Source organism: Zea mays, chromosome 4 (assembly GCF_902167145.1).
Source record: "Zea mays cultivar B73 chromosome 4, Zm-B73-REFERENCE-NAM-5.0, whole genome shotgun sequence".
NCBI classification, from domain to species: domain Eukaryota; kingdom Viridiplantae; phylum Streptophyta; class Magnoliopsida; order Poales; family Poaceae; genus Zea; species Zea mays.
In genome coordinates, this window is record NC_050099.1 from 203,483,657 (window position 1) to 203,510,498 (window position 26,842).

Genomic DNA, 26,842 nt, shown 5'->3' on the forward strand with positions numbered 1-26,842 from the left:
GTATTTAGTCCAGCCATAGTACCAATATTGACTGCCACAAAAAAATAAAAAACTAGCACGTGCAGGATTTGGATTTTTTATTAGTCGTTGTACTAATCCCCTTGGTGATGACTTTGCCACACAGGGGCGTTAGGAAAAGAATGAACCCAATGTTGACATTGGTGGATGAGGAGGTGTGTGGTCACAATCCACATGCTCCCCTGGTATGAAATTTTGTTGGACTTCACGTGAAGCTCCAAATGTGTCTAGGGTTGGCCAAAAAGCGGCATTAGTTGATGTGTGTCTGGGGATGTGCAGACTTTCCTCGGCTGCACCTTTTGCAGGGTTGCTGATGCAGCTGTTGCTGCAGAACGCTGAAGCATGAACTAGCAAAATATGAAACAGCCGTAGCTGCAGTCTCATTGAGGATCCTGTGGCGCTGCAGTCATCGTGACATGGTCACTAAATCCGTTCTAAAAAAAAGTAAGACACACATGCAATCCATACTTCCATAGAGACAAAACACTGTAGAATGTAGAATCAGTAGAAACCGACTGCGCAAAATCTCTCAGGTTTGCATAGCAGAATACCAGCGTCTCTACTTGCCCTACATGTGCACTAATATATGTGAGAGACGGATTAGGCAGGTGTTTCAGAATAAGACTTTACAGCAACTATGCATTAGTAAGCAAGAATAAATATGCCAACAGACTTTAGCCTCTCCAGCAGATGCCTCTTAAAAACTTTATGCATCTGTCTGTAATATATTCCATTTCATAATGGGTATTTTAGCTAAATCCTAAAATAAAGCCAAGTAACCCACAGCACACTGTTGATCTGATCTGATCTAAAGAGGCAGTCTGACATTAACAACTACGTACGTATATAAAGGGGGGAGGAGACAGCTGCTTGCAGAAATAAGTTCTTTTCATTATAAATATTATTGAGAGGGACAGCACAATTTTGCTATGTAATCATCAGTCTTCATGCTTTATTATTCTTTTCTAAGGCCACTACCTCCTCAATAAGATTTTAGTGGCCGGCAAAGTCTAAGCCTACAAAAAATTGCCACGGCAAGAACCCATATAGAAGCAACTGTGACCAAATATGTTCTTGCCCATGGCTTAGTTTTTTTCCCCGGCACTGCTAAATATGGAGTTCTAACAAAGGATGCCCGTGGGAGAACTCACTGGTCCCTCCACGGATCGCTCTCGGGTCTAACTTCCGAGGGCTCAATCACCTCTGCTACGGTGCCTTCAGATGAGTCTGCCTCTGCGCTGGCCTCACCCGTCGACGCTTCGGCCTCCTCCATGTCGGACCTTCCCCATCTCCCGCCGAGGGCAATCGCCATCATCTCATAGATCTTGCCACCCAACTCCGCTGGACTCTCCGGCTGGAAATTATGACGGACATTCCAACATTTTAGTAACTGATTTTTCACCAAAGACCCAAAAAAAACCCCGGAAACTCATCCCATTGTACTTACAGTATATCCACTCGAGATTAAAGCAGCCTCGTATAGGAGCTCAACAGCCCTCCTGGCTTCTGTGCTTTCGGGCTCATTTTTGCAAGCAGCCTGCCAACAATAATTTCTCATCCGGATTAGTTATTTCATATAGCTCAAGCAAATTAATTGTTGGCGACTGCTTGGCAGGTGACTCATCAGGAGTAATGGCCTTACGCTCAAATCCTTGATAATTGGGTGGTCAGGGTTGATTTCGAAGATCCTTCTTCCCCTCATGAATTCCAAACTTGATGTGTCACCAAGTGTTTGAGCCTTCATGAGCCTGTCGAGTTTAAGAAATACATATGAAGATACAGATAATGACTAAACAAAGCGATGGCTTAACAACAAACCTACCTTTCCATATTGGCGGACCAACCGAACTTGCCAGATACGAGAACACATGGAGATGAACTTAAACGCTTTGATATTTGGACCTTCGCAACCTTGTCGCCAAGCTGTTGTTTAACCCAATCACATAGGAGAGTGAACTCCTGTTTGGTTTCTTTAGTCTCTTCTTCTTCATCACCTGCGACAATAAATAAAGATATCCTCTATTCAATGCGACTGACGTAAGTAATCAAACAGTGATAACCACTCTGAAAAAGCATAAGCATTTTCTCACCCAATTCCAGATCCTCTTTGCTGATATCCACAAATTTCTTCTCTTTGTAGGTCTGCAAGTTCTGAATGGCAACCTCATCTATCGGCTCAATAAGGTAGAGAACCTAAATAAAAAAAACAAGCAGTACCGTGACCGTGAGCCAAAGCATGAAAACTGAAAAGAAATCAATTGTGTCTATGTCAAGTACATACTTCAATATCTTTCTGGACCAGCTTTTCCAGGAAAGGAGCAGTCTTTGCACTCTGGAGACTATCTGTAGCGATGTAGTAGATTGCCTTTTGACTTTCAGGCATGCTCTCTACATATTGATCAAGACTTATCAAATCTCCCTCGTTTTTAGAAGAGTGGAAGCGCAACAATGGAGCAAGGCGCTTGTGATTCCCTGTGTCCTCGATGCAACCAAGCTTGATAAACTTGCCAAAGCTCTCCCAAAACTTCTTATAGTCCTACATAACAAATTAAAGAACATCAATGTAAGTAAACAAAATAATTATGAGCAAACTAAAGGTTCAGCTGTACCTCCTTATCTTCCTTTTCCGCAATCTCTTCAATCATATCAAAGGTCTTTCTGACAAGTCGCTTGCGCATAATTCTTACCTGAACCAAAAAAGAACATAAGATTATCTCTAATATATCCACAGTAAGAAGAACAATTTCACTGGAGAGGAAAAACTGACAGGTGTTTCAGCCGTTACTTACAATTCGACTTTCTTGAAGAATCTCCCGAGAAACGTTGAGGGGAAGGTCATTTGAATCCACCACACCTTTCACAAAGCTCAAGTATCTTGGAAACTGCAATATGCACACTGAAATCAATAATTCATTCCATCCCAATCAATGGATAGTAGAAAATAATAACAATATCTTATTAGTGTTGCAAGATAGTGTACCAGTTCACCATCAAAGTCATCAGAGATGAATACTCTTTTAACATATAGCCGGATATTTTTGGTCTTGGGGTTCATTATCTCCTCATTACTAAGAGGCGCCATGCCCGGAACATAAAGAACACTCCTGAATTCCACCTCACCCTGTTAATAGAAAAGATCAAGTTATTGGCTATACACAATGTGTGCGAATGTAAGTTTCACATAGTTATTTAATGAATTCGCATACCTCAGTTGTGAAGTGAGTGTGAGCAAGAGGGTCCAAAAACTCATTGAATGTCTTCTTATAGAACTCATTGTATTCGGTGTTCTCAATTTCCTTTGGATTTCTCATCTGCATGGAGGGAATAGAAATCAACTATCTGTTCTCTTCATTAGCCCTTACTCGCTTCAGAGTGATCACAAGTACCAGAAGGGTGATGTTCTAAGTATGAAACAAACAGGCAATTGTAACTCCAGACTTACCCATATGGGTTTTGTCTCATTGGCTAGTTCCCAATCCCAATATTTCTCTGTAATAGTCTTCTTCTTTTTCTCACCCTGTATGTCAAAGTATGCCTAATCAGTTGCAAAAGAAGCAAGATTCTACAAACATAAGAAAACTAGGGGTCCTGGATTCATTCAGAAAAAACTAACCTTTGTTGCCTCTTCAACTTCTTTCGGCTCTTCATCCTCTTCAACCTGACAATCAACGGGCGATTAGATCAATTCATTCATAGATCAAAACTACTTGTATAGTCAAGAGAATAAGCAAGAGCTTTGTCAAGACCCTACCTCAACAGTTCTTGATTTCTCCTGCCATGTGTATATGGGGAAAGACACAAACTGAGAGTAATTTTTTACTAAGCCTTGAATCCTTGAAGGGTCCGCAAACTCGTACTTATCATCAGGCTATAGAAGACATATTAATGCAAGGTTGCCATAAAAAAACATTTCATGACATCTCAGATGAACATAGCAACATACTCTTAGAAACAGGGTAATCTGAGTTCCACGTGTAAGCATTTTCTCAGGATCAGTCTCTTCCTTTATGACATAAGAGCTACTGTCAGCCACAGCTTCCCACACATACTGTTTATCTGATTTTGGGCTCTTGGTGGACACCACAACCTGCAATGCAGATTTGACAAAATGTCAACTTAAATAATGATCTAAGCCGATGCAAAACAAGTAAGAGTTCATTCCACGTTAAATTATTTAAGAACAAAATCATGCAAGAAATATCTCAAACCTTCTCTGCAACAAGAAAAGCTGAGTAAAATCCAACACCAAACTGACCAATTAGACCATTGTCCGCCCCAAGGTCTTTGTTTTCCTGAAGAGTAACCCATTTCACATTAGGGAAAAAAGACAATGAGACAATCACATAGACACTACATCATTTAAACCCTAACCATGTGCCATACTCATAGATGTATGCACAGTTGTCAAGGAAGGTATGAAGCTGCACCTTGAGGGCCTTCAGAAATTTTGAGGTACCACTCTGAGCAATGGTACCAAGGCAGTCCTTGAGCTCATCTTTAGTCATACCAACACCAGTGTCACTGTTGAAACCCCAATAGCCACCAGAAAACCATGCCATTAGAGTCTGTTCACAGAACACCAACATATAGTTCTGTCAGAAACAGGAACTTACGTGATAGTAATCGTTCCAGCATCAAGGTCAGGCTTAATTCTTATTTCTAGCTCGCCGCCATCAGCAAGCAAAGAAGAATCAGTGACGCCGAGGAACCTCAGCTTATCCAGCGCATCACTCGCATTGCTGGTAGAGCAGCAGGTAAGTAGCATCCATGAGTAATGGCATGTAATGAATTGCCATAGATTTCCAGGTTCCAGCAAGAGGTACTAACCTAACAAGCTCCCGGAGAAATACCTCCTTATGACTGTACAGACTATGGACGATCAAGTCCATTAAGCGGCTCACCTATAAGGTAGAACAGAAACAAAGATAAATGTATCAGTAACCAGTGGTGGCACACAATCAAACTCGGTCATACAGTTTTGGCAACATTTCGGCTGAACTACACTAACTACAAATGGAAGACGGTGCCAAATTAAAAGTTCCATCTGAAATAACAGATATATATGGATCGTGGCCATGTCTCACCTCCGCCTGGTACTCGAACTTCTCCCCAGCCGCCTCCTCCCCGGCGGGCTTCTCCACGACGGCCGCATCGCACCTCACCCTGAGCAACCTCCCCCTGCTTCTGTGGGCGTCCCACCTGAGCCCTCTGGAGCACCTCACCACCCCGCTCCCGCGCGGCGCAACCGAGCTCGCGGCGGACGGCGCCCTCCTCCCCGCGCAGGGCCGCAGCGCCGCCACCGACGACGCGCCCAGAGTCCCGCTCAGCGCCGGAGCCATGGGATGGGAGACAGTGACCGCTCACACCACGAGCTTGCGCGCCAACGTTCGTGGAAACGTGGAGAGGGAGCAGAGGATAAGGGAAGGGGTTAGGGTTTTCGTAGTAAGCTGTGGGAGGCCGGCGGGCTCAACAGGAGGAAGGAGATGAGATAGAGGCGCGGCCGAAGCTTCTAGGAGCAGTCGATCGGGCCCGAACACTACTGTCACTGAGTCACTGTGAGTCTGTGATTGTGAGCCGGGCCTCTTTCTTCTGGTTTCATAGGCCCAAACAGGCTTCTTTCTTTCATAGTAGCGAGATAGATTTTGATGTTTAACGTTCAATTCGCATGCCTTTTAAAATTTGACATTCAATTTATAAGTCTTTCAAAATTTGACATCTCTTTCACAATAACATACTATGAATCCTTTATATGTGGGCTAGAGTGTCAAATCATGAAATTTCTTCAAAGCTACAGCCCGTCCAAAAAAAATATGCACTCACTTTTGAGTTTTGAGGGCATTAGAATATTTTTAAGTACATATATAAAAAGGTACTAATATCTAGATCTAACGGACCAAGAGACCTGCTTGCACGATTGTACCTAATGGCTGCTTGCATATTAGTCGTTGTCGTATTTAATATAATTAGATTCCTGCCTGTGCACTGCCTGCGCAGCATCAGACCCCGCCCGTATCTACCACACCGCGTAAAAAATAGTGCAGAGCACTCAAACCCACACCCTTCCTGATCCAGAAACTTGGGACTAATCAGGATACCACACATACCTTATTATTTAGAAATAAACAATAATGTATTTGAATACATATTTCAATACTTGTTTATATAATATATAACAACCGTAGTAAAGCATGGTCAACTAGCTACTAAATTTATATGTATAAACATTAATAAGATTTAACATTTCGACGAATGTTACGTTTTTTTAGAAAGGAGGGAGTATTTTTCTTGCTGATAACAGGTTCAGCAGTCCCTGTCCGGACAGACCACAACGCTGTGTACGTGTGTTTACAAGCAACATAACATATACATGTGTAACAGAATCAGAAGCTGACATATATTTCTCTTTGCTCTGTTCGTGAACATCTTATGATTAACATTGCCATCACGCAGCTGTAGTTTTCTTTGTATCTAAAGCAGCAAGGGAAAAGAAAAATACTGACTCTGACAGCAACCAGAATTCCTTTTCCACTCAACTACCTCTGGAAAGCTCAGTGCTATCAGGAGGCTCTTTGAAGCAGTCGACATTGCACAAACCCATTGCTCTAATCTTCTCTCCGATCCTGCACAAGAATGATGAGAAGAAATAACAAAATCTGTATCACATTTCCGACATTTTAATTAAACTTGATGAAAGAGGAGAAAAAGAATCATTGACGGGGCTGGATTTTTCATCATCTCAGAAACTGGTGTGCAGAACAAACCTGTCGAAGCTTTTCCTTGGCTTTTCCGGCTGCTCGTGTTCGAGGATGCTGTCGAAGCAGTCGACGCTTCTCCTCGATCTCTCTCTCCTGTCTGTGCTGGACCTCGCCTTCTCCCTGTGGCCCGTGCTTCGCCTGCGCTTATCCGTGTGCTCGCTGCTCGGCCTAGGCTTTGCTTCATGGATCGTGCTCTTCTTCGATGACTCTAGCCTCCGCGAGATCATGCGAGGAGGAGCCTCGGAGATGGCTTCGCCGCCATGCTGCGTTCTGTTCTCAGCTGCCCGTGGCTCGTGCTCGGCCGCGGCGTCTTTTTCAGATGGCAGCTTCTTTATGGACAGTAAGAACTTCTTCAGATGTCGAATGAACACTGGGAATTTCTCCAGGTTGCCATGGTCACCTCCCTCGATCCACAGGGGTTCGTACTTGTGCTGGCACAGCTCGTAGAGCCGCTTGCCATGGGAGCAGTCCACCACGTCATCTTTGGTGCCCTGAAAACAATGCTCCAGTCCAGTTTATTGATGATCTAAATCCAGTATTAGAAGAATAATCCTGTATGAAGAGCTTACATGGATTACCAAAACCGGGCATTTAACATGCGGGATTTTGTCGATGTTCTGCAAGTCAAACAAGTGTTAGCATATATGAGATGATGCTAATTACTTACGCTGACACTTCGGTCAGAGAGGCAAACCTTGTATATGTCAAACCAGTACGTTTTCTTCACAGAATACATGACACGCAATCCAGACAGTATCGGACTGTGCAGAACCACAGCTCTTACGCCATCGAAACGAACAGCTAGATCAAGGGTTGGTCCGCTGCCAACAGACTGGCCATACAGAACAATGTCTTCTTCCCTAGTTCCATAGACGTCCACGAGGCACTTGTATGCAGCCTCTATGTCAGCAAAGGTATTAGCTTCACTTGGCTGAAGATGGATTTTACAGAAAGGTTGTGTCAGCACTCAGCACTATCATTCCTAAAAAGGGCCAGCTACTAAAAAATGAACTGATTTACACCCAAGAAAATCCCCTGAATCAAACTCACTGGAGCATAAATCAGTTTCAAGGCCCTCTTTCACAACAAGAAAGGCTTTTTTTTGAAACGGGACAAGAAAGGGTTTTTTTTAACAGAACAGCAAGAAAGGCTTAGAATAATGTTGTGAGGCACCCCTCGACTGAAGGTGACATGGTAAGAGCATTAGTTTCAGAAAGGGACATATAAATACCTTGCCTGATGACTGCCCATAACCAGAGTAATCATACCTGCGGAAGAATGATGGAGTTATTCTAAGGCAGGCGACTTCAATCATCAAGAATAGATGACAGCGAATTTGCTAGAGCTATTTACATGGCTCAACAAGAACTAAAAAAACAGATAGCCTGACAACATCTTTTCATGTCAATAAAAATGTCCATATCCAAAAAAAAAATATTCACATTAATAGTAATACACTAGTAAAACATACTCACTCCGCTCCAAAACGTATGTCATTACATATTTTTATTATGCATCTAAAGAAAATTAGGAGTGTAGCAAAGAAAATATAAATGTTTGTTCTACATGTACATACAAGAGTCTACAATAAGATGTGAGCGATCGAAATGAAATAGAACAAAATTTATGATCATACTACAACAGAACAATGTTAATAGTTGATACAGGATGCACATCAGCTGTCTTGGACTTTGGTATTCTAAAGTTGGAGCTACTTGCCCCTCCAAAATAATATTGTGTTTCATTAACTATTTTTAACCATCTTATTAAAATGTCGTGTAGAGACTATATATCTTTTTAATCAATCTAGAGACACAGTTCTGTCGACAGCTCCTACACGTCACTCACTTTGATGGGCAAACAAACCCCTGGACCACTCTCTTTGTCTTTTGTCTCATTGCTCCCTCCTTTTCTTCACGCTCCTGCATCTAACCCCACCCTCTTCTCTGAAAATCCCTCTTGCCCACTCCACAGGTAGTGTGGTACTCAATTGTACTTATTAATTCAAGACAGTAAAAAGAACTTGTGGTGTCGTTGTGTAGCCAAATAGTTAAGCCAAACAGCAATTAGATTTTAAAACATGCTACTGCTCCAGCAGGGAAAAACAGTTCCAATGAAAGGTCAAAATGCTGTTCACATGATTGAGAAAATTGAAATTTTACAGCTCCAACGAACAGTGCAGATCGTGTAGGCTAATCAAGCAAACCTTAGTGCTCTACTCTCTGACTGTTGTCCAATGATTAGCTGTCTATCTGCAGTGCCTAGTAAAAATTAAATAACCACAAAACCGTATTGAGTACCTTTGAACATGCATGGCACTTTCAAGAAAAAGATGGGCTAACTTTTGCATCGCTCATCGGCCAAACCAAACAGATGACTGCAGAAAAATAGAGCTACTCTATCCTACCCAAAAAAAAAGTGGCCATAACATCTCCACCTCAAACGGAGACAAAAGACAAAAAAAAGAAAGAAAAATCAAACACGATATTTTTACAAGTGGAGGATTGTCAGATTGGCATTAAATCGATTGTAAAATGATTGTAAGAAAAAAAATATGGAATTTTCTGCAGCAGTAACAGCACCAACAAAATTTACATCAGTTGCACCAACCTAATATATATATATATATATATATATATATATATATATATATATATATATATATATATATATATATATATATATATATATATGGCAAACAAAATCTTAGCCAAATAGCATGCCGCACCCCTCTCTCATCAATCAGACAAAAATCTGATGTTCCTAAAAAATAAGGGGTATCAAGTGCAAAAGAATCAGGAGTATCAATTGCGCATGATAAATCTTTAATAAGAAATCGAACCCTACTACCCATTCAAATCAAATATACTATAAGCTAATCAAAGCAATGGATGCGAATCGAAGTAGCAGCACATGATTGCCCAGCTCAATAACAGTAGAAGGACATGTATGATCACTACGTTCATCATGTTCAATTCATCACTCAGGCAGAAAACCCAATAATAAGTTTTCAGAAGACCATTTGTTCCCCGGGAAAAAAAATTCGTTTCTTTTCACAAGATCATCATCCATTCCATTCCAGAAATAACTAAAAATAAAGCAGTAATCTATCTTGGTTCCGTCCAACCAAGTCAAAAGCATCGCCGGAGAAAGCAGTCAACCACACTGACAGAGCTTCATCATCACTCACCCCATGAGGTTGACGTGGAGTCGTTCGCTGAGCTCGACGAAGATGCCGTACATCTTGCCGAGGTCGGCGGCGTTGCCGTGGGAGAAGAGGAGGGTGAGGCTAGCCCCGGGGTGCCGCACGTAGACGGCGATGATGTCGGAGCCCCGCCGCGTGCGCACCCGCCTCGCCTCCACGCCCACGCTCCACCGCACGCCCGTCATCGCCACCCTCCTCGTTGTTGCCACCTTGTTGCACGCCGCGTCCTCGTCCTCCTCGTCCACCACGCCGTAAGACGGCGGGTCGGGAGGGAAGAAGGCCATCTTAGAGGCCACGGACGAAGTCACTCCACCCATATCCAACCAAGCAACCTCAGGCCTCCGGCCGCTGCGGCCGCAGCCGCATCAGGGTCTTCTTATCTCCGGCCGGCCGGTAAGGTGGAGGCGGCGTGGCAGCCTGGATGGAAGGGAGGGAGAGAGAGAGAGAGAGAGGTCCGGGGGCTTCAACTTCACGGGCAGCAGATTGTTTTAGAGGCCCAATTGGAAAGTTTCCAGCTCGGAGCTGCACCACGGAAGGACGTGCATGGAATTGTTGTGTTCTTCAGGGATCTGAGTAGAAATAGTCGAGTCTCCTCCGGGGTTTATCGGAGGGGAAGGGGAGAGGGGGTTAAAGATTGGCGCGGAATTAGGGGGCGGAGCCGCGGAGTTGCCTCGCCGGGAGAGGAAGGCTGTCACGTGACCACACAAAGGAAAGCACGTGAGGTCCTACTTTTTACAAGTATTCTTCCTAAAAGATCAATACATGTAATTCCTGCATTGCCTTTCTTTGATCCGGGGCTATAAATGTCCAGAGATTTGGGCTTTGTACTATGCCAATGCTTAATTGCTTGTTGCTAAATATGGAGTGTAAGATCATACCATTATCAATATTACTACTACTACTATTAATCTACTATATTGCAATGAAATATAAGATTTCCTTCTTTTATTTTTTTCGAACAAACACCCTCTCTTTAGACTTTAGTCCCTTTTTTTGTGCATACGACATGCATGGTCCATGTAAATTGGGTGTTCCATCCATGATTTCTGTCCGGCCGGGTCCTGCTGCTGAGGATTGGATCCAGTGTAAGCTGTGCCGGCGACATGGAAATGGAGTTGGCTTTGGCTGTCATGCATGGCCACTATATATTGGGTCCCTTCACCCAGCTCACTCTTTCAGGTTGTTCCGGCCGGCAATCCTGCCATGATCATGCATACATGCTGTATTTTCGTCATATCATTGCCTGAATATCTGTACTACTTATTAAGTAAGCAATAGTAGTCTGCCTCCCTCGTTCTGCCGTTCTGCCGTTAATCGATCTCGACCGTCCGTGTTGTCGTTAATCGATCTCGACCGTCCGTGTCACGGTAGTCGCCCGCGCTAGCCGCTCGCAATCCATCCGCCCGCGTGTGTCCTCCCTCTCTGGAACCGACGCCACGAGCAACCTCTCCCTCTCTGGAACCGACGCCGCCGCCCTCTCCCCCTCCCTCTCTCTCCGTCCCTCTCGTCTCGCTTCTTCCCCAACCTGCTCGGCTTCACCAGATCGCGCCGGACACGGTCGTTGGGCCGCCACCATGATCTCGACGCGGCTCGCTCTCGGCCACTCGGGTTGGTGGTGGTGAGAGGTCCACAGCCACGTCCTAACTCCACCACTTCTCTCCTCTACGACGCGAGCAAGGGCGGCACCGACTGCGGCGTCGGTGGGAACTGGACCTCGGCCTCCCCATCTCTCTGGTACGCGTCTTCTTTTGTCTCGCTCTGCGTTCGCCTCTACCATGGAGATTAGGGTCTAGGGTTTGGTGGCGCAGCCGCCTACATCACCGGCATCCTCAACGTCGCTGTCCTTGCTCTCAGGTATCCTCATGCCCACCCACCTCCCCTCCGCCTCGATCCGCATTAACTACTCCGGCCTCACCACTTCCTCGCCGCTTCCAAATCCCAATAATACCATCGCGCAAATCCAGATATCAGGGCAGATCAGAGCTGGAACTGAAGGTGGCGGGAGCCGAGTGATCCGGCGGTGAGCTGAGCGGGGCGGGATGGCGGCGGAGCAGGGGCGGTCGCTGGCGGAGACGCCCACCTGGTCCGTGGCAACCGTCACCACGCTCATGGTCGCTGCCTGCTTCCTCGTCGAGCGCTCCCTCTCGCGCTTCGCCAAGGTGACAGAGTCCCGCCCGCACGGGGCATTCTTCTCGCCTCACTACTGCTTTGCTGCTGTTCGCTTAGCTGACCCCCGCCGGCTGTTGTTCGCTCCGCACCGCAGTGGCTGCGCAAGACCAAGCGGAAGGCCATGCTCGTCGCGCTCGAGAAGATCCGCGAAGGTACGTTCCCACTTCCCCTCCTTCCCTCGCCATCTCGTCCTTTCCTCTGTCCTCACCTGCTTTTTATCGCCCTAATCTGAATGAGCTCTTGTGCTGCCTGCTGAATTGCTGGACTAGGTAGTGGTGCACTACTGTACATGTGACTACCATACCATGTATCATTCCACAATTTGAGGAGCTCAGCACTCAGCAGCCTTTCTGACCGGCTGATGTTGATTTGTTTGTTTGCTTATTGCAACTGAATATTCATGGACGGGTTGGTAGTTTGGTAGTACTATTCATTGCCTTGCACCAGTGCCATGTTATCCTTTGTTTTGTTTTCGGCCTCTTCGAATGAACAATAGAAATTTTGCCCATTGTGTCCCATCGGTAAAAGAATATAAGGCAACATGGATAAACAGTTTTAAATTAAACCCAACATTTCACTGGTGCAGTCATTCTAGATTGACACACCAACACCCTTAACCTTCTTTAAGCATATGCAAAAGTATCGGTATTGAAAACTGAGAATTGTGATATATTTGGCAACGAGTATAGTTTTTTTGCTGAACCTTCAGATCCTAATATAAGTGTGTGTAGTTACTGCTAGGTGATTAAAACATCACATTCTAGATGTTGATACAACCATTGGTTGGAATGCATTAATCAATAGTTTTTCCCACTAAGCTACTGGTATTTATAGGCTATACATCCATGTTTACTCATCATTTTCCCTCCCAATTAAGGATCATATGTTTACAGATTACACATCCATGTTTACTCATCATTCTCTAATGTTTTTTCTTATTGACTTTATTAATTTAATTTCCAAAGTTTTTTCCGTTTCAGATGTCTTTCACTGCCTAAGCTAATGAATAAGCCCATCGGAAATTCTAAGCGCTGTCAGTACAAGAAACTACTCCTGAAGCATTGTTCTATCAATTCCATGGTACATATGAACATATTTAACAGTTTTCATTGTTTACAGCACCTGACACAGAAGTTTGTTGTTTCTCTGCCTTCATAATTTTTTCGTTGCAAACACTTACCATCCTAAAGTTTTTTGGCTTATCAAAAATCTGTTATACCTATATTGTAGGGGTTTTTTTATTTTTAAGTGTAGTGTGAGTGCATGATTCATTTCATTGAGTTTCATAAAATAGGAAACTTTCAAGTTTTTGTAAGTGGCTTTTGGCATTAAGGACATATACGTCATCATAAAATAGGTATGGAATGCAAAAAAATTAGAAATATACAAATATGCAGGCTGCACGTTGTGGCTATGAGGGTTCTGTGAACGAGGCCATCAAGATGTTTAATCCCATGGTTCATGTTGGGTTCATCCAGAACATGTGGCACGTGCCTGCAATATGCTTTGTTGCAGTTTACAATGAACTATGTTTCTTACAATGTTTATATCTTCCTGCGCAATTGCACCTAGCAGTTGAGGAGTGCCTCTTTGGCTCTTTTCGTGTAAGCATTAGATCTTTTACTACCTACATTCTTCTTGTGTTTTCTTGGCTTACTCGATCGCGAAGTATTAATCTCTATTTGTGACAGATGGCTTGGCAAGATTATACTAGAGACTTGTATTTCTCATATCCATATTTGGCTTAGGTATGATTCTTGTGTCACTGCTACATATATTTTTCCTAATTATTGGAGGTACTTCCATTTAGCCTTGCAGTAATATATTCCTATATAACTGTATAGCATGCTGGATATAAGGTCAACTCTGATATTTTTTTCTCATATATCAATAGTTAATTCAACTGAACTAAAAATGCTGCTCAAATACCTTTGCTTTTCTACAGTGTGACCAAGCTTTTTTAGGTCTAGCATGCCAAATGGACAGCCAAAATGGCTTTGTTTCATACCAGATTATCCTATGCTTATCTTCATGCTTACTATAGCGATCTATCTTCTTGTAAGTTGCCAACTTCAAACCCATCTCATTACTTATTGGGAAAGAAAATTGTTTCATTGAACAGTCATAAAAAGGATACTCATTTCATTATCTAAGGGGTGTTTGGTTTAAAGAATAAATCCATTCGAGAATGATGTGGTGCATCATCATGAGTCCATTCCACAAATTTGGTGGAATGAACTCATTCCCCCCATATCAAAAACAGTAACAATTTCCTTATCGATTTTTTCTTAGCAGCTAACCACTAGGTCATGTGGGTTTCTTTTTAGGCACATGAGAGGCGCACAACCGAATCAACAGTGAGCTAGACCATTGGAAATATGGGGAAGATATTGTACTCTGGTTTCCATATTTTCACTCCAAATGTTTTGATTTAGCACATGACAATATATTTGAGCATCTAAATCTGATGGCAATTGATTCAAGCTAATGATGCATTTTGTTTTTATTTGGTTCATGGCCAAGAATTGGGACTGAATATCAAACATTCTACTAGGTAGCTTATGCTCAGTTCGTTTCCGCTGAAAAAGAAGCCTATTTAGTTTGCTTTGCCCTACTGTCTTTTGGTTATATGTTATTGATTGTTCATATCCATGCTTGTAACAGGCAATCAAAAGATGTCATCAAGGCACTGAAGAAATGGATTGGCCACAGGAATCCAAAAGTTCAACTTCTTGCTCTAAGTGTAAGTCTGTCTGTGACTTGTCGTTTACTTTTATGTCTTAGGTGTGGAAGGCTATCGGTAACTGTCAAAGGCTTTTCTATTGTTTTGTATTGTGCTTCCACAAAATCGAACACCTGATCCTCTAGCACTGGTAATTATTGAAGATTTTTTTGTCGTCTTGTATTTTGCTTTCACAGATCAAACACCTGATCCTCTTCTAAGTAATGTGTAGCATTTTTATTATATGTTCAGTCATGTTTTGATTTAAGTTCCTGTCATTTGTCTGTCTATTCTTACTAGGAACTGGTGGTAGGCTATTCGGGCTGGTTCTTACTATTTAATTTATTCAGATCCTAAAAACTTTAACTTGCACATTTTGTTTCCTTGTTAAAATCACCAAAGGAATACGAACACTAACACCCAATTCTTTTGAATTGGTTAAGCTCAATATGTTTATTATATTTTTATGATTGTAGAGGTCCAGAATATGTATATGGTGCAGAACATGTATAGTTTTGTTACGATGTTTTTAAATTTAATATTTAGCTACTGCTAAAATATTAGCATTGTATTGCTGACGATATATGTATATTTCAGTAGTTGGAAACTGATATAAAAAACCTTGGGGGTATACTTCACATGCATGTCACAGAGAGAGAAAGATTGCATGAGATGGTGAAGATAGTGAAGAAAAATGTTCAATATGCTTCATGCTTGCAAAACTATAGCTCTTATTTTAATGAACTGATGGTTTCTGATGGTGTTTTGTCTTCATGTTACAAGATGTGTTTGGGGGACCACATGCAAGATATCCACAATACTATGTAGCATACCATGAGTTGGTGGTATAATTTTGAAGCTCGACTCAATTTATTGTTTCAAAATTTTCAATTGGCTCATTTGATTTGTGGTGTATTTGACAAGATTATGATCTTATATTTCAGTCTGGCAGCGTGCTAGAGCTGAATTCCACAAGAGACCCGAGAAACATGCACTTTGTTTGATGGTCAGTCACAGGGAGCAAGGAATAAGCGTAGTACTGACTAGCAGGGAGCAAGGAATAAGCGTAGTACTGACCAATAGGATGAAGTAGAATCTTCTGCTCCCAATGATTCTCCTGCTTTGAGGTGTGTTTTTTTACATTTTATTTTGTGTGCCGATGTCTTTTTCTATCTGTTTCTCCTCTACACTTAAATAGCTTAACATTTAATTCTTTCTCTATTGTCTCTTACTAGCACAAAATCTATCAAACAATATAATATTGTGTGCAAGGATTTAAAGTATGTTTTCTTGGGAGCAAGCAACGCTGAGGCATACCCTAGGTGCCATACGATGCCACATGATTTTAATTATGCCACACAATGTTGGTTCTTTTTATGGTATGTCAGTTTGCCACTTTAGTGATATATTGGAAAAAACAGGGGAGATAAATCCTTAATGGTACATATGCGCTTCCTGAATAAGCAATCCTATTTCTTGTAAGCTGTTATTTTAGTAAATTTGTGTCTTAATAGTACTTTCTATAAATATTTCTCCTGACTCTTTTGTCATGTATACCCTTCACTAATATCCTTTTTTTATCAATGTTGTGGCTATTAGCTTGCATCTTGGGCAGAGGGATAACATTTCTTATCTTTTATTTTGTGTTTCATTGTGCTGCAGGATTTATATTCTGTCTATGGATGAAATGAGCAATCTAATAAATCCACACTTGTATAATTGAATATTTAATTTAATTTAATTCGTGGGCAATTTGATATTGTCCATACCATAGTGACCGGTTGTCTTATGTGGTGCTAATATTTAACATAAAATGTGATATTTGCATTATATATATATGGTTCTTTTCTGCCTTGCCCACATTCAGTATTTTCTTTGTTTACATAAAATGAAACAATTAATTAGTGTGTGCATAGCATTATCTTTTGCTATAACTTGTTCTGATCTCCAGATATATTCTTCAATTCTAAAAGATAGTTGCATATGTCCTTTACCTGAGAGTGTAGTCCCTTTTGATGTTTATGGGGTGGAAGACTTCAAGATAGAAGATACAAATGTTCACAACCCTACTACTCACAAATTTCAGGAAGATCCAAAAAGTGATCCTAGACACTGTAAGCTTCAACATGAGTATGAGGTATTTGATCTGAAAACTGTTCCCCAGAACAGCAGGTTCACCATTAATTAGTATACATTTGTATGGCTTGACTTTCCATTACACAAGGAGAGACTAGCCACTCTATAAATATAAAAGGTGACAACTGATTGCCAACAAACAGTTAAATTTACCAAACAAGTTACTTTTTCGTTTATCTTGTCTTCTAATCTACTATTGTGGCACGATGTATGCTTCAATTAAAGAGTAAATTGTTGACTTCATGCCATGGCATGCTAGGCACAATGTAGTGAATGAGCACTTTTTAATTGTTGTTCCTTGTTGTGAAGTAACCGTGAGTGTTTGTCCCATGAGTTCTGTTTCAATATTCTTTCTTAAGATAATTGCTTACAATTTTTAATTACATTTTGGTATTCTTATCAGCCATATCCTGATTACAAGCTGGTTGTTAGCCATCATGACTATAGCTTAACTTCTAAGCTGCCAAAGGAGAGAACTTCTGTTGTAACGATACTAAGAAACCAATTGATCGTGTATTTAGCACATATGAGTTCTTAGTTGAAGTTGTAGCTAGATTCCTTGTGCACCCAAACTTAACTTCTGTGAAGTTAAAGAGTACCCGTGTGTTAACAAATTATTGTGTTGTCCGAACTTTAGATATCCGGCCTTGGAAGTACTTGGTACCATGTATGAGGGAAGATCTGTTTGCCAGGGTATGCCTGTTACTTTAGTTTACCCTTTGGTTTAAATTTGCACTTTATAGGATTATACTGGTAGAAAATAATAGCTCTCTTTTTCATAGCAATTTCCCAATAGATAGTCCTGTCAAACTGACCAATTTATATGTTCACTGTTCAGTGATTTTGTTGCAAATCTGTACCAGTACTGTGTTATATCTCATGTGTATTTATACGTTATAATGTTATGCAATCTCGCACAAGTAGAACTGTAGTAAACATCTGCCTGCCGCTGATTTTATTAGCCAGCTTTAAAAAATCTGGTTTACTAATTTTTTATGCGTACTAATTTTACCTTGGCAGATTACTGGGTTAACGAACAACTCATACTTTGATGGAGCACATGAGGTTCGACATTATCTCAGGAAGCATTCGGATCTTGGTCGTATTGTGCTTGAAGTTGCTAAGGTATATAATGAATGTCATGAAGGATTGTTTTCTCTTAATCCCATATTGTGTGAGATACTAAATATGTGTCCTAAAAACAACTTACGTCCAGGACTCGCAAATTCCCCGCCAAGTAAACTGCTAGAAAACTTTTCAGAGGTGGACATGATGAAGATGATAGTGCTGATGCCGACACAAATGATGTTGTTGTACCTCGATAACTCCACTTTCTTCCTAGCCCTTTAGAGATGATATGACCATCTTCGTTCGGCTATTTTCCCAGCACTGGTCTATACCGCGGATTGATGCATAAACAACTGCCTTAGAAAAACATAGTTTTGAAGGATAAAACTCAAGATTAGCAATGACAACTTAAATAGTCATCATAGCTGATGAACATCTTAGCTACCAAAAAACATGTTTATCCATCTAGAAACCTTTTCCCCCTGCTCAGTGCTCGCTGCCCTATGATTACCAAGTTTGAGAATTCTTTTTCCAATAGAATTTGTAGGCTACAATAACCTGGCTCAAAGAATGTGAATTCATTTCCCTTTGTACTAAAGAATCACAAGTAGTTGTCTGTACTCCTAAACATGAATAAGTGCAATCATTTTGTAGAAATTAAATCATGTGTCATTCTGTGCAGAAGATACTAATAGTACTACCACTACCGTGTTCTACTTCAACAACAAACTTCAGAAAAGATTAAGAGGTCAACATTTTAAAATGAATGGACTTTTTTATATACTGTTTGCAAATGCAGGTTTGTAGAAACTCTGAATTGTATGTGCATTAGCTTCCACATGGTTCGGAAAACAATAACTATATTGATCAAATCAGGTCTATGTCTCAACTGTACAAGCCAATAATTATCCAATCACTTGCACGCAATGGCATCCTGAGGTAATTTAGTTGTAGCTGTTACAGGAGTTCCACATTTAGTGTTCTTATTGGTTCTTCCTTTTCTCTTGTGCACTGTATTTATTCCTAGATTATATTCACAATATATCAAATTGTAGCTACTCACCAAATACAAGTGGCTTTATGCCACAATAAAACTATCCTCATTTGATGCAGAAAGCCATTTTTGAGTGGAGGAAACCAATGATCCCACACAGCGAAGATGCAATACAGGTTACTCAACATTTTGCCAATCATTTTATCAGGTTTGTTGTTGTAGGCTTTAACTTCTATTATTATACAATTCAAGTTGGCAGTACTTCATGTTGGTTTAAGCATATGCAAGAAAGGACCTTGGTTTGATGAAACTTGCAAGAGTGGTGAAAGAAAAATGGAGTTCATGCTTACCTAGCTCACCCTTTCCGTGTCGTGGAACAACCAAGCACACAAGTCTCCAAACAGGCCTCCTGCCGACAAAGTGCTGGATAACTTAATTTACAACTACAGACCAACATTTACCGGAAAAAAATCGTGAGTCTCTATATCCTTACCCCCTAACAAATGTACGTACAATCCATTGATCAGCTAGACTAATGCGTGTATTTTTGGTAGGAAATCGTTTGAGGAGGTCTACATCTTCTCCTGAGACTGTGGATTGAACGCCTGAGTGTCTTCAGGAATCTGCAGTTCTGCACTGCATTGCTATTGTAGTGTAACTATGCATTAGTATTACCCCGTTGTACCAGAAGTTGTATTTGTATAGATTCCTTGGACTGCCTGTATTGCAGTAACCTTTCCACCGTATGGGTGGCTCTATAGAATGCGTATAAGCATAAATGATAATGATAATGTAATAGACTGAAAAAAATACTTGGAGATTTTTTGAATTTAAAAGTTTCTCCAAATTAGGTGAAGGTCGAATGTTCTTGGACCTGATTCATGAAATCCATTGAATCCAATTTGTTTGGAGTGACGTCTCTGCTATGGCTTGGCTCAAGCATCTTGCGCCCAGAATGTCGCCGTGTTACCTAACCGGCCGAATTACGGATCCCAAGGGTCGAGAAGAAGTGAAGAACACAACAAAGGTAGGAAGTACGGAGGAATGCTTAATTTGGAGAGGTCACTCGGGTTATATATATATATATATATATATATATATATATATATATATATATATATATATATATATATATATATATATATATATATATATATATATATATATATATATATATATATATATATATATATATATATATATATATATAGGACGTAATCGCATTCGCCCTCCACCCTTTTGATTTTAAAAAAATGATAACATGGTAATCCCTACTATTAAGCATTACTATACTATTAAGCGTGGAAGGGGTGCGTCCATAGGGGCAAGGCTATGCCCCCGCCGTTTCTCCTACGATGACCCCTATGCCCGCTGCTACCGCCATCAAGGCGCGATGTCGATGCTCCCAGCCAAGATAGGTTGTTCGCTTCAGATTAAAGCCATCTGTTCGGACTGTTGCAGCTGCAATCCATAGAGACAAAACATTGTACAAGCAGTAGATGCTGGTACTGATTAAAGCCTCTCCCTCCCTCCCCCTACGGCAGGCGGAGCTACGTCAGGCACCGGCCCCGACGTGGCTCTGCCAGCCGCTGCGCTGTCCCTCTGACGGCTCCCACGCGCACCTTCTCGACCGCACACCATTGTCGTCAAGGCCTCCACCCCGTGACCATGCGCCGCCACTCCACCGTTGTCTCCTAGACCTTGCTCCCTTCATGAGACTACCTTGCCCTTCTCAAGTGTCTCACAAATGGGCGGCCTCTCGTGCGTCACAGGCCTGAGTTTCTCTTCGACGTCATCCCAGACGGCTCGTGGATGTCGTTCTCCAACTTATAACAGTATAACACACATTTATATATATATATATAAAAGTTATCGAGGTATTATATGTTTCTGTTGCAACGCACGGACACTGACCTAGTTACTGCATGATTTCATCAAAACATAGATTTTTTACGTAATATTGCATCACTAGTTTTTTTTCTTAAAAAAACACTCATTCACAGTTGAACAAAACCACTGCGTTTTTTTTTGGGAACGGGAATGGGACTCCTTTTACAGCAACGCCATGGCGAGTGGCAAGCAAATGAGGGCCTAGACATACAGGCCATTGTCAGCTGGAGGAATTATTAGGGCTTTTGTAGTGGCTGAATATTTAAAACAAATTTGCATCGGTATCATTAGCCTTTTCTTTCTTGCTTTGGATGCAACTGAACTGAGGTGGATCCGCACCGGAGTGGGCGGGGTTAGCTGAGCGCGAAACCCGCAGTTTGTTAGCATGGAAGGAAGTCTCCCTAGCCTCCTTGACTTGACTTGCTGTGTTATGTTCATTGACGGCCGGCTTGACAAGGCACAGCAGTTCTTGCAGTCTGTCTCTCTTCTCCTTTTTTCCGACTCCATCTTGGCTTCCAGCTCCAGCAATGATGGCGGCGATTTCTCTCGATGCTTCCACTTGAGCAAATGAAATCAAAAGGCGCATGCTCTCCTTCGTTGTGTGCGTGTGTGTTGGCTAGAAAGAGTGCAGCAAAGTGGCATTGCTGGAGCAGACATGCCTGCCTGCCTGCTAGCTGCTTGGGAGGGCAATCATGAACTGAACTCCTTTTCCTGCTGGGCGGTCCACTTCTGGTGGCGCTGTCCCCTACTGTTTGGTACCCATGAAAAATAAAATTGCTAAACACCAAAACTGGAGAACGGTTCGGTACTATGGCTCGGACGGTCCGCGCCCATAAAAAATCGCAGACGGTCTTGTCCAAAGTCTCAGACAATCAACGTCTCACGATTAGATTGATTTGGACGATTATCTTTATCTCGTGTGATTATCCATCTAAACATGTGTCATCTGTTGGTTATCCATCTAAACACATATCCTAAATTTACGGCGGTTTCTATTTTAAATGTTTTATTTCCTCCATAAATTTAGGATCGCTGCAACAACCATGCAGTTAGACTCATAATGATCATTTTATGATATATATTGATACTAAATATGTTACACTGTGTAGATAATTATGCAATTCGGTATACTGCATAAAAATCTGTTACCAGCTGTATGTGCACGAATTTATGATGGAAAGATTATGCAATGAAAAGAAATGAATTGCATGCATAGAAACAAAAAATTGTATTTAATGTTTTACTTCCTTCATAAATATATGATCCCTCCAACAGCCATGCAGCTAAACGCATTAGAACTAGTTTATGATATATACTGATACAAATTATACTACACGGTGTAGATATTTATGCAATTCGTTACACTGCGTAAAAAATCTGGCAGGTTGTTCACCGGTGGACGCATGTCCGAGTAGAGCGTAAAAACCTTAAGTTTTGAACATAAAATTCTCAATTATAAGCGTAAATACCGAGTCAGTATGAGAGGTTGATAGCTCTAGTAGATTGTTATTACGATACTATTTTTATGATATATCCGAAAAACATGGCAGCAGCATGCATGCAGTTTTTATTTATACAGATCCAAAAATTATGGCAAAATCGTGGGAGTTTCCATTGCATGTGCGCAAATTACGAACAACATAAATCAAGGATTTGTCTTTCCAATATGCATGCAAAAAATATGCATGCAGTAAATTGATATACGAAGTTCGTGTTCAATCATAAAACCGTATAATTTTTAGCGTAAATAATACATGTTGTAGGCATAAAACAAAATAATCGAAAAGAAAACACGAATCGGAGGAGATAGTCGCCGGAGGGCGTCGTCGACGACACAAACACAGATGTAGGTCGTCATCCGGGCCGCCCGAACTGCACCAGATCGGAGGATGTTATGCGCGATCGTCGCTGCGCTGCGCGCACCTCGCACCTTCCGTGACGCCGCTCGAACCTCGCGCCTCGTGTGTCGCTGTCGCTACTCGCACATCGAGGGGCGCCGCTTGCTCGTCGACCTTGGAAGTGCCACCGCCTCGGGGCTCCGGGGACGCCGCCGCTTGCCCGCACAAGGGCACTGCCGTCGTTCGCCCTCTGGATCGGGGAGCCGCCACCGCTGACTTGGGAATCGCCGCATCTACTCCGGATCGAGGAACCGTCGCCACCGCACGTCGAGGTCGGGGAGCCGCGACCACCGCAGCCACTGGCCGGGGGTCCACCGCCGCGCGCGCTCTCGGGCAACCTACGTCGTCACACGCGTCGTCGCTAATGAATCGGGATGGGGCGTGAAAAACTGAACCCTAGCACTCTGAATTTTCTTTTATAGACGTGTGGACCTGGGCTTCCTCCAGTTATTGGAAGCCGAGAGCTTCTAATATACAATATATATATATATATTGATTGAAAACCCCGAACATATTCCAATTAAACCAATTTACTTTCTTTACCATCTCCGTCCATGCGATGCAGGGAAGACGCCGCTTCTGGGTGCAGGTCGTGGACCGTCCGCCCCAGAGCCACGGACCGTCAGTGCTACCGCAGAGGACACCGTCGGGTGGTACACCACTAGTGATTAACGTCCAGATCGGCGCCATAAAAATGAAATATGACTAAGAACCAGACACTATATCATATTTTGCGCCGCTACACTGGCATAATCATACACAAATTCCGTAATTTGTATATAATATTAAAGCACCACTTTCAACAGTCGTCTCGTGTCAATATTTTTTTAAAAAACCCTACATTATTTAGAATCAACCCGCACTTCTATAATCTCTTCTCTACTACTATAATAGGAGAGTTTATGTAAAAAATAAGATAAAATTATGTTTAAGTGAGTGTTTGAACCTTAGTTGTTGGCTCTACATTCACACCCAACTAATCAATAGAAAACATATATTTTGTGCTTTATTAAAAACAAAATTTATCATATGTTATATATGAAAACCGTAGCAATGCACGAGCCTATGACTAGTTGTATATATAAACATGTTACATGAGTGTGCATGGATGGATGCAACCATGGAGGGCGAAACTACATTGTTGTTAGGGGTACAAATTCACCCTTAAAATGCAAAAATCTACAGACTTATTCAAAATTTCACTATATATACGCTCCTACAATAAATCCTTATACGTTCATAAGATAAACGTATCTCTTAAATTTGCTCTAGCGAAGGATTGGTGTCCAGTTAACCGGTGAGCAATGCAATTGCTGAATCGCATGCATGGCATGGGTGTGCTGGTGCTGTGCTTGGATGTCGATGCCGTCGTCAGTGATGAGCCCGTGGGCCGTCAAATGTAAAAGATGGGCTTGTGATGCGCCCAACAAAGTGGCGACGATTGGACAGGGCCATCAGCAGCACGGACGGTTGAGAGGAGAGGAATAAAAATATGGGTTGCGATGCACTTGGGCCGAACGGAAAAAATTCCACATGGGCTGGTGAACCAAAAATTAGGCACATAACTATATGCTTATAGCCTAGGCCCGGCCTGCAATGGCGGTGACGGTTGCAACTACAATTCCATGGAGCATCAGCAGTGAAAGCTGGCGGTCAGCAGCATCTGCACAAACTCCTCCAGGTCCCTGTGCGAGCTCCCGCCCTCCGCCACCGCCGCCGCCGCCATGCGCCCGAGCTCGTCCGCGCGCTCCCTCACGGCCCCCCACTCATTCCCGACGGCCTTTGCGATCGCGGCCGCCATCGCCCCGGCGTCGGGCACGGCGTCGGCGCCCTCCGCCACGGGCACGGCCACGCCGGCCTCCGCGAGCAGCCGCGCGTCCGTGAACTGGTCGGCGCCCATGGGCCACGCCAGCATGGCCACCCCGGCGGCGGCCGCCTCCAGCACGGAGTTCCAGCCGCAGTGCGTGAGGAACCAGCCCACGGCGCGGTGGCGCAGCACCTCCACCTGCGGCGCCCAGCCGCGGATCACCAGCCCCCGCGGCGCCGTGCGCGCCTCGAACCCCTCCGGCACCGCGGTGCCCGCCCTCGCCGCCCACACGAACGCCGCCGAGCTCCGCGCCAGCGCGTCCGCCACGGACGCCGCCTGCGCCGCCGACAGCGCCGCCTGCGTCCCGAAGCTGACGTACACGACGGAGCCGTCCGGGAACGCGTCCAGCCACGCGGACACCCGCGCCGCCGCCACCGCGGGCTCCCCGCCGCGGTCGGCCGACGCGCTGGCGTCCGACAGCGGGCCCACCGCGAACACCCGCTTGGACGCCAGGTCGGGGAGCGGCCGCGTCACGCAGTCCGCCTCCAGCGCCGCGAACGTGTTGGCGACGAAGCAGTCGCTGCCCAGGTTCCAGAGGAAGAGCTGCCGGATCGCCTCGGACACCTCGTCCCCCGCCGCGTACTGCCGGAACAGGCCCGAGAGGTGGCGCCACGGGAAGGTAGGCGAGCCGGGGACCTCCGGGAACGTGACCGCCTCGTCGTCGAGGTGCCTCGTCGGCGGGCTGCGCCAGAGCGCGTGCGACATGGCGAGGTGGAGCGCGGAGGAGGGGGAGAAGGTGACGTGCGGCACGCGCAGGTCCCTGGCCAGCGGCTGCGTCCAGCCCGTGAAGAAGTCGGAGACGACGGCCGTCACGCGGCGTCCGTGCCGGCTCTGCGCGTGGCACCAGGCGAGCAGCGGCGGCCCGAGCGCCGCGAGCGAGGCCATGAAGGGGCGGAAGAGGTGGCGCGGGAGGTCCTTGGTGTTCTCGCCGCTCCCCGGCGGGAGCAGCGGCGAGGACGGCGGGAAGGGCAGCGCGAGCACGGCCGCGGACGGGCAGGCGCGGAGCAGCGGCGCCAGCAGCGCGGCGTTGCCGGACGTGACGGCGACGGTGACCGCGAGGCCTCGCTCGGCGAGCAGCGTGGCCAGGTCGAGGAGCGGGAGCATGTGTCCCTGCGCCGGGTACGGCACAAGAAGCACGTGCGGGTCGCCGCCATTGCTCGCGAGGTCCTGCGGTTGCGGCGTGTGCGTGGCCATGGACGACAAGTGCAATGGATGGACCTCGATGGACGTTACAAGTTAATAAAGACGTACTAATCGACTTGGTTATAGCAGTAAAGAACAAATCTTTAGAATGAGCAGAAATTTATGTTGCTTTCCAAAACAGCTGAAGCTTTTGCGGTCAAATTCATCCAGCTATCCGATTCATGCCCATCCCTGCTTTTTTCTCGCTGCACTTTCTTTTGACTGGCGGGCGCAAGAACAAATCTGCAGTGGATTGGTCAACATTGCGTGGTGGTCAGGTCGGCGAAGACGACGACCAGCAAGCAACAGCAGCTGTGACTTCGGCGCGGTAGCTTTTCCAGGTTCCACGGTTAGTCGCCGCGCATCGGTCCTCCCGGCGGCGGCCGGTGCTGGATGAAACTCTCCGGCCCACGTTACGTCGTGAACCTGCCGTTGTAGTCAGCAAATCGTGGAGATGTACGTCATGCGTAGTTCGTGAACGTACCTGCCGTTGCCGGGCGACATCACCGGCGACGGCATCCAGCAGGATCGGATCGAAATGGATCTGTACAATGTAGATGTAGCCACGTGGAGCTATGATTTGATTTGATCTTCCACGTCAATGTAACTCTGATTAGTATATACAAGTGAATATATTCTTCACCTTAGCTAGGTTCTTCGGCCACCAAAGTCCCACGCACCCCTTCAACTTTACTTAGTACCCGCAAGACATCTCCTCTCCTGCTGTTTATTTTTTTTTCCAAGGTCTCATTGTGTTCATCAGTGACTATGCATAGACCTTTGGTTAGGGATGTATTAACGTATTAAATATTTTTTTCGAACGGAGATGTCCCCATTTCTATTACTTGCATAACAGAAATACAAACGTTCACCCACACAGCCAGAAGAGCACCAAAACTGTCTGACAGACGAAACAGGACTAGTGATAGACAGACAAT

At 44.0% G+C, this 26,842-nt stretch overlaps 3 protein-coding genes and 1 long non-coding RNA gene across 4 annotated transcripts; 1 reads left to right on the plus strand and 3 right to left on the minus strand.

The window, feature by feature from the left end:
- Window positions 1-944: 944 nt before the first annotated feature.
- On the minus strand, window positions 945-5,466 carry LOC100383793 (uncharacterized). Its single transcript, NM_001318377.1, is given in 19 exon segments — window positions 945-1,372; window positions 1,466-1,555; window positions 1,661-1,766; window positions 1,841-2,012; window positions 2,109-2,211; window positions 2,300-2,554; window positions 2,628-2,705; window positions 2,808-2,900; window positions 2,999-3,139; window positions 3,225-3,329; window positions 3,461-3,535; window positions 3,632-3,676; window positions 3,770-3,886; window positions 3,962-4,105; window positions 4,227-4,310; window positions 4,446-4,539; window positions 4,632-4,757; window positions 4,846-4,919; window positions 5,103-5,466. Coding segments are annotated over 19 exon segments (2,364 nt in total). The 5' UTR covers window positions 5,358-5,466; the 3' UTR covers window positions 945-1,165.
- Window positions 5,467-6,340: 874 nt separating this feature from the next.
- On the minus strand, window positions 6,341-10,530 carry LOC100284035 (uncharacterized). The gene is made up of 6 exons (NM_001156933.2): window positions 9,964-10,530; window positions 8,005-8,041; window positions 7,468-7,704; window positions 7,343-7,390; window positions 6,780-7,264; window positions 6,341-6,638 (listed from the first exon to the last, which is right to left on the minus strand). Exons 1-6 carry the CDS (start codon window positions 10,293-10,295, stop codon window positions 6,548-6,550), a joined length of 1,230 nt encoding a protein of 409 aa, NP_001150405.2. The 5' UTR covers window positions 10,296-10,530; the 3' UTR covers window positions 6,341-6,547.
- A 2,644-nt stretch (window positions 10,531-13,174) lies between these two features.
- On the plus strand, window positions 13,175-19,889 carry LOC103654462 (uncharacterized). The gene is made up of 8 exons (XR_002269283.3): window positions 13,175-14,701; window positions 14,812-14,890; window positions 15,653-15,714; window positions 15,814-17,698; window positions 18,026-18,130; window positions 18,222-19,012; window positions 19,187-19,540; window positions 19,622-19,889. It is a non-coding gene; the product is annotated as an uncharacterized lncRNA (long non-coding RNA).
- A 4,448-nt stretch (window positions 19,890-24,337) lies between these two features.
- Window positions 24,338-26,394, minus strand: LOC103654463 (UDP-glycosyltransferase 89B2). The gene has a single exon (XM_008681293.4). The coding sequence runs from the start codon at window positions 25,914-25,916 to the stop codon at window positions 24,489-24,491; it is 1,428 nt and encodes a 475-aa protein (XP_008679515.1). The 5' UTR covers window positions 25,917-26,394; the 3' UTR covers window positions 24,338-24,488.
- Between the last annotated feature and the right edge of the window lie 448 nt (window positions 26,395-26,842).

What these genes read in the sequence shown, in the direction of transcription:
- LOC100284035 (NM_001156933.2), bottom strand. Translation starts at nt 10,295, where the DNA reads ATGGGTGGAGTGACTTCGTCCGTGGCCTCTAAGATGGCCTTCTTCCCT. An exon ending in ACTGGTTTGACATATACAAG is followed by an intron (nt 7,391 to 7,467) that starts GTTTGCCTCTCT and finishes TTTGACTTGCAG; the next exon opens with AACATCGACAAAATCCCGCA. An exon ending in GCCCGGTTTTGGTAATCCAT is followed by an intron (nt 7,265 to 7,342) that starts GTAAGCTCTTCA and finishes CATTGTTTTCAG; the next exon opens with GGCACCAAAGATGACGTGGT.
- LOC103654463 (XM_008681293.4), bottom strand. Translation starts at nt 25,916, where the DNA reads ATGGCCACGCACACGCCGCAACCGCAGGACCTCGCGAGCAATGGCGGC.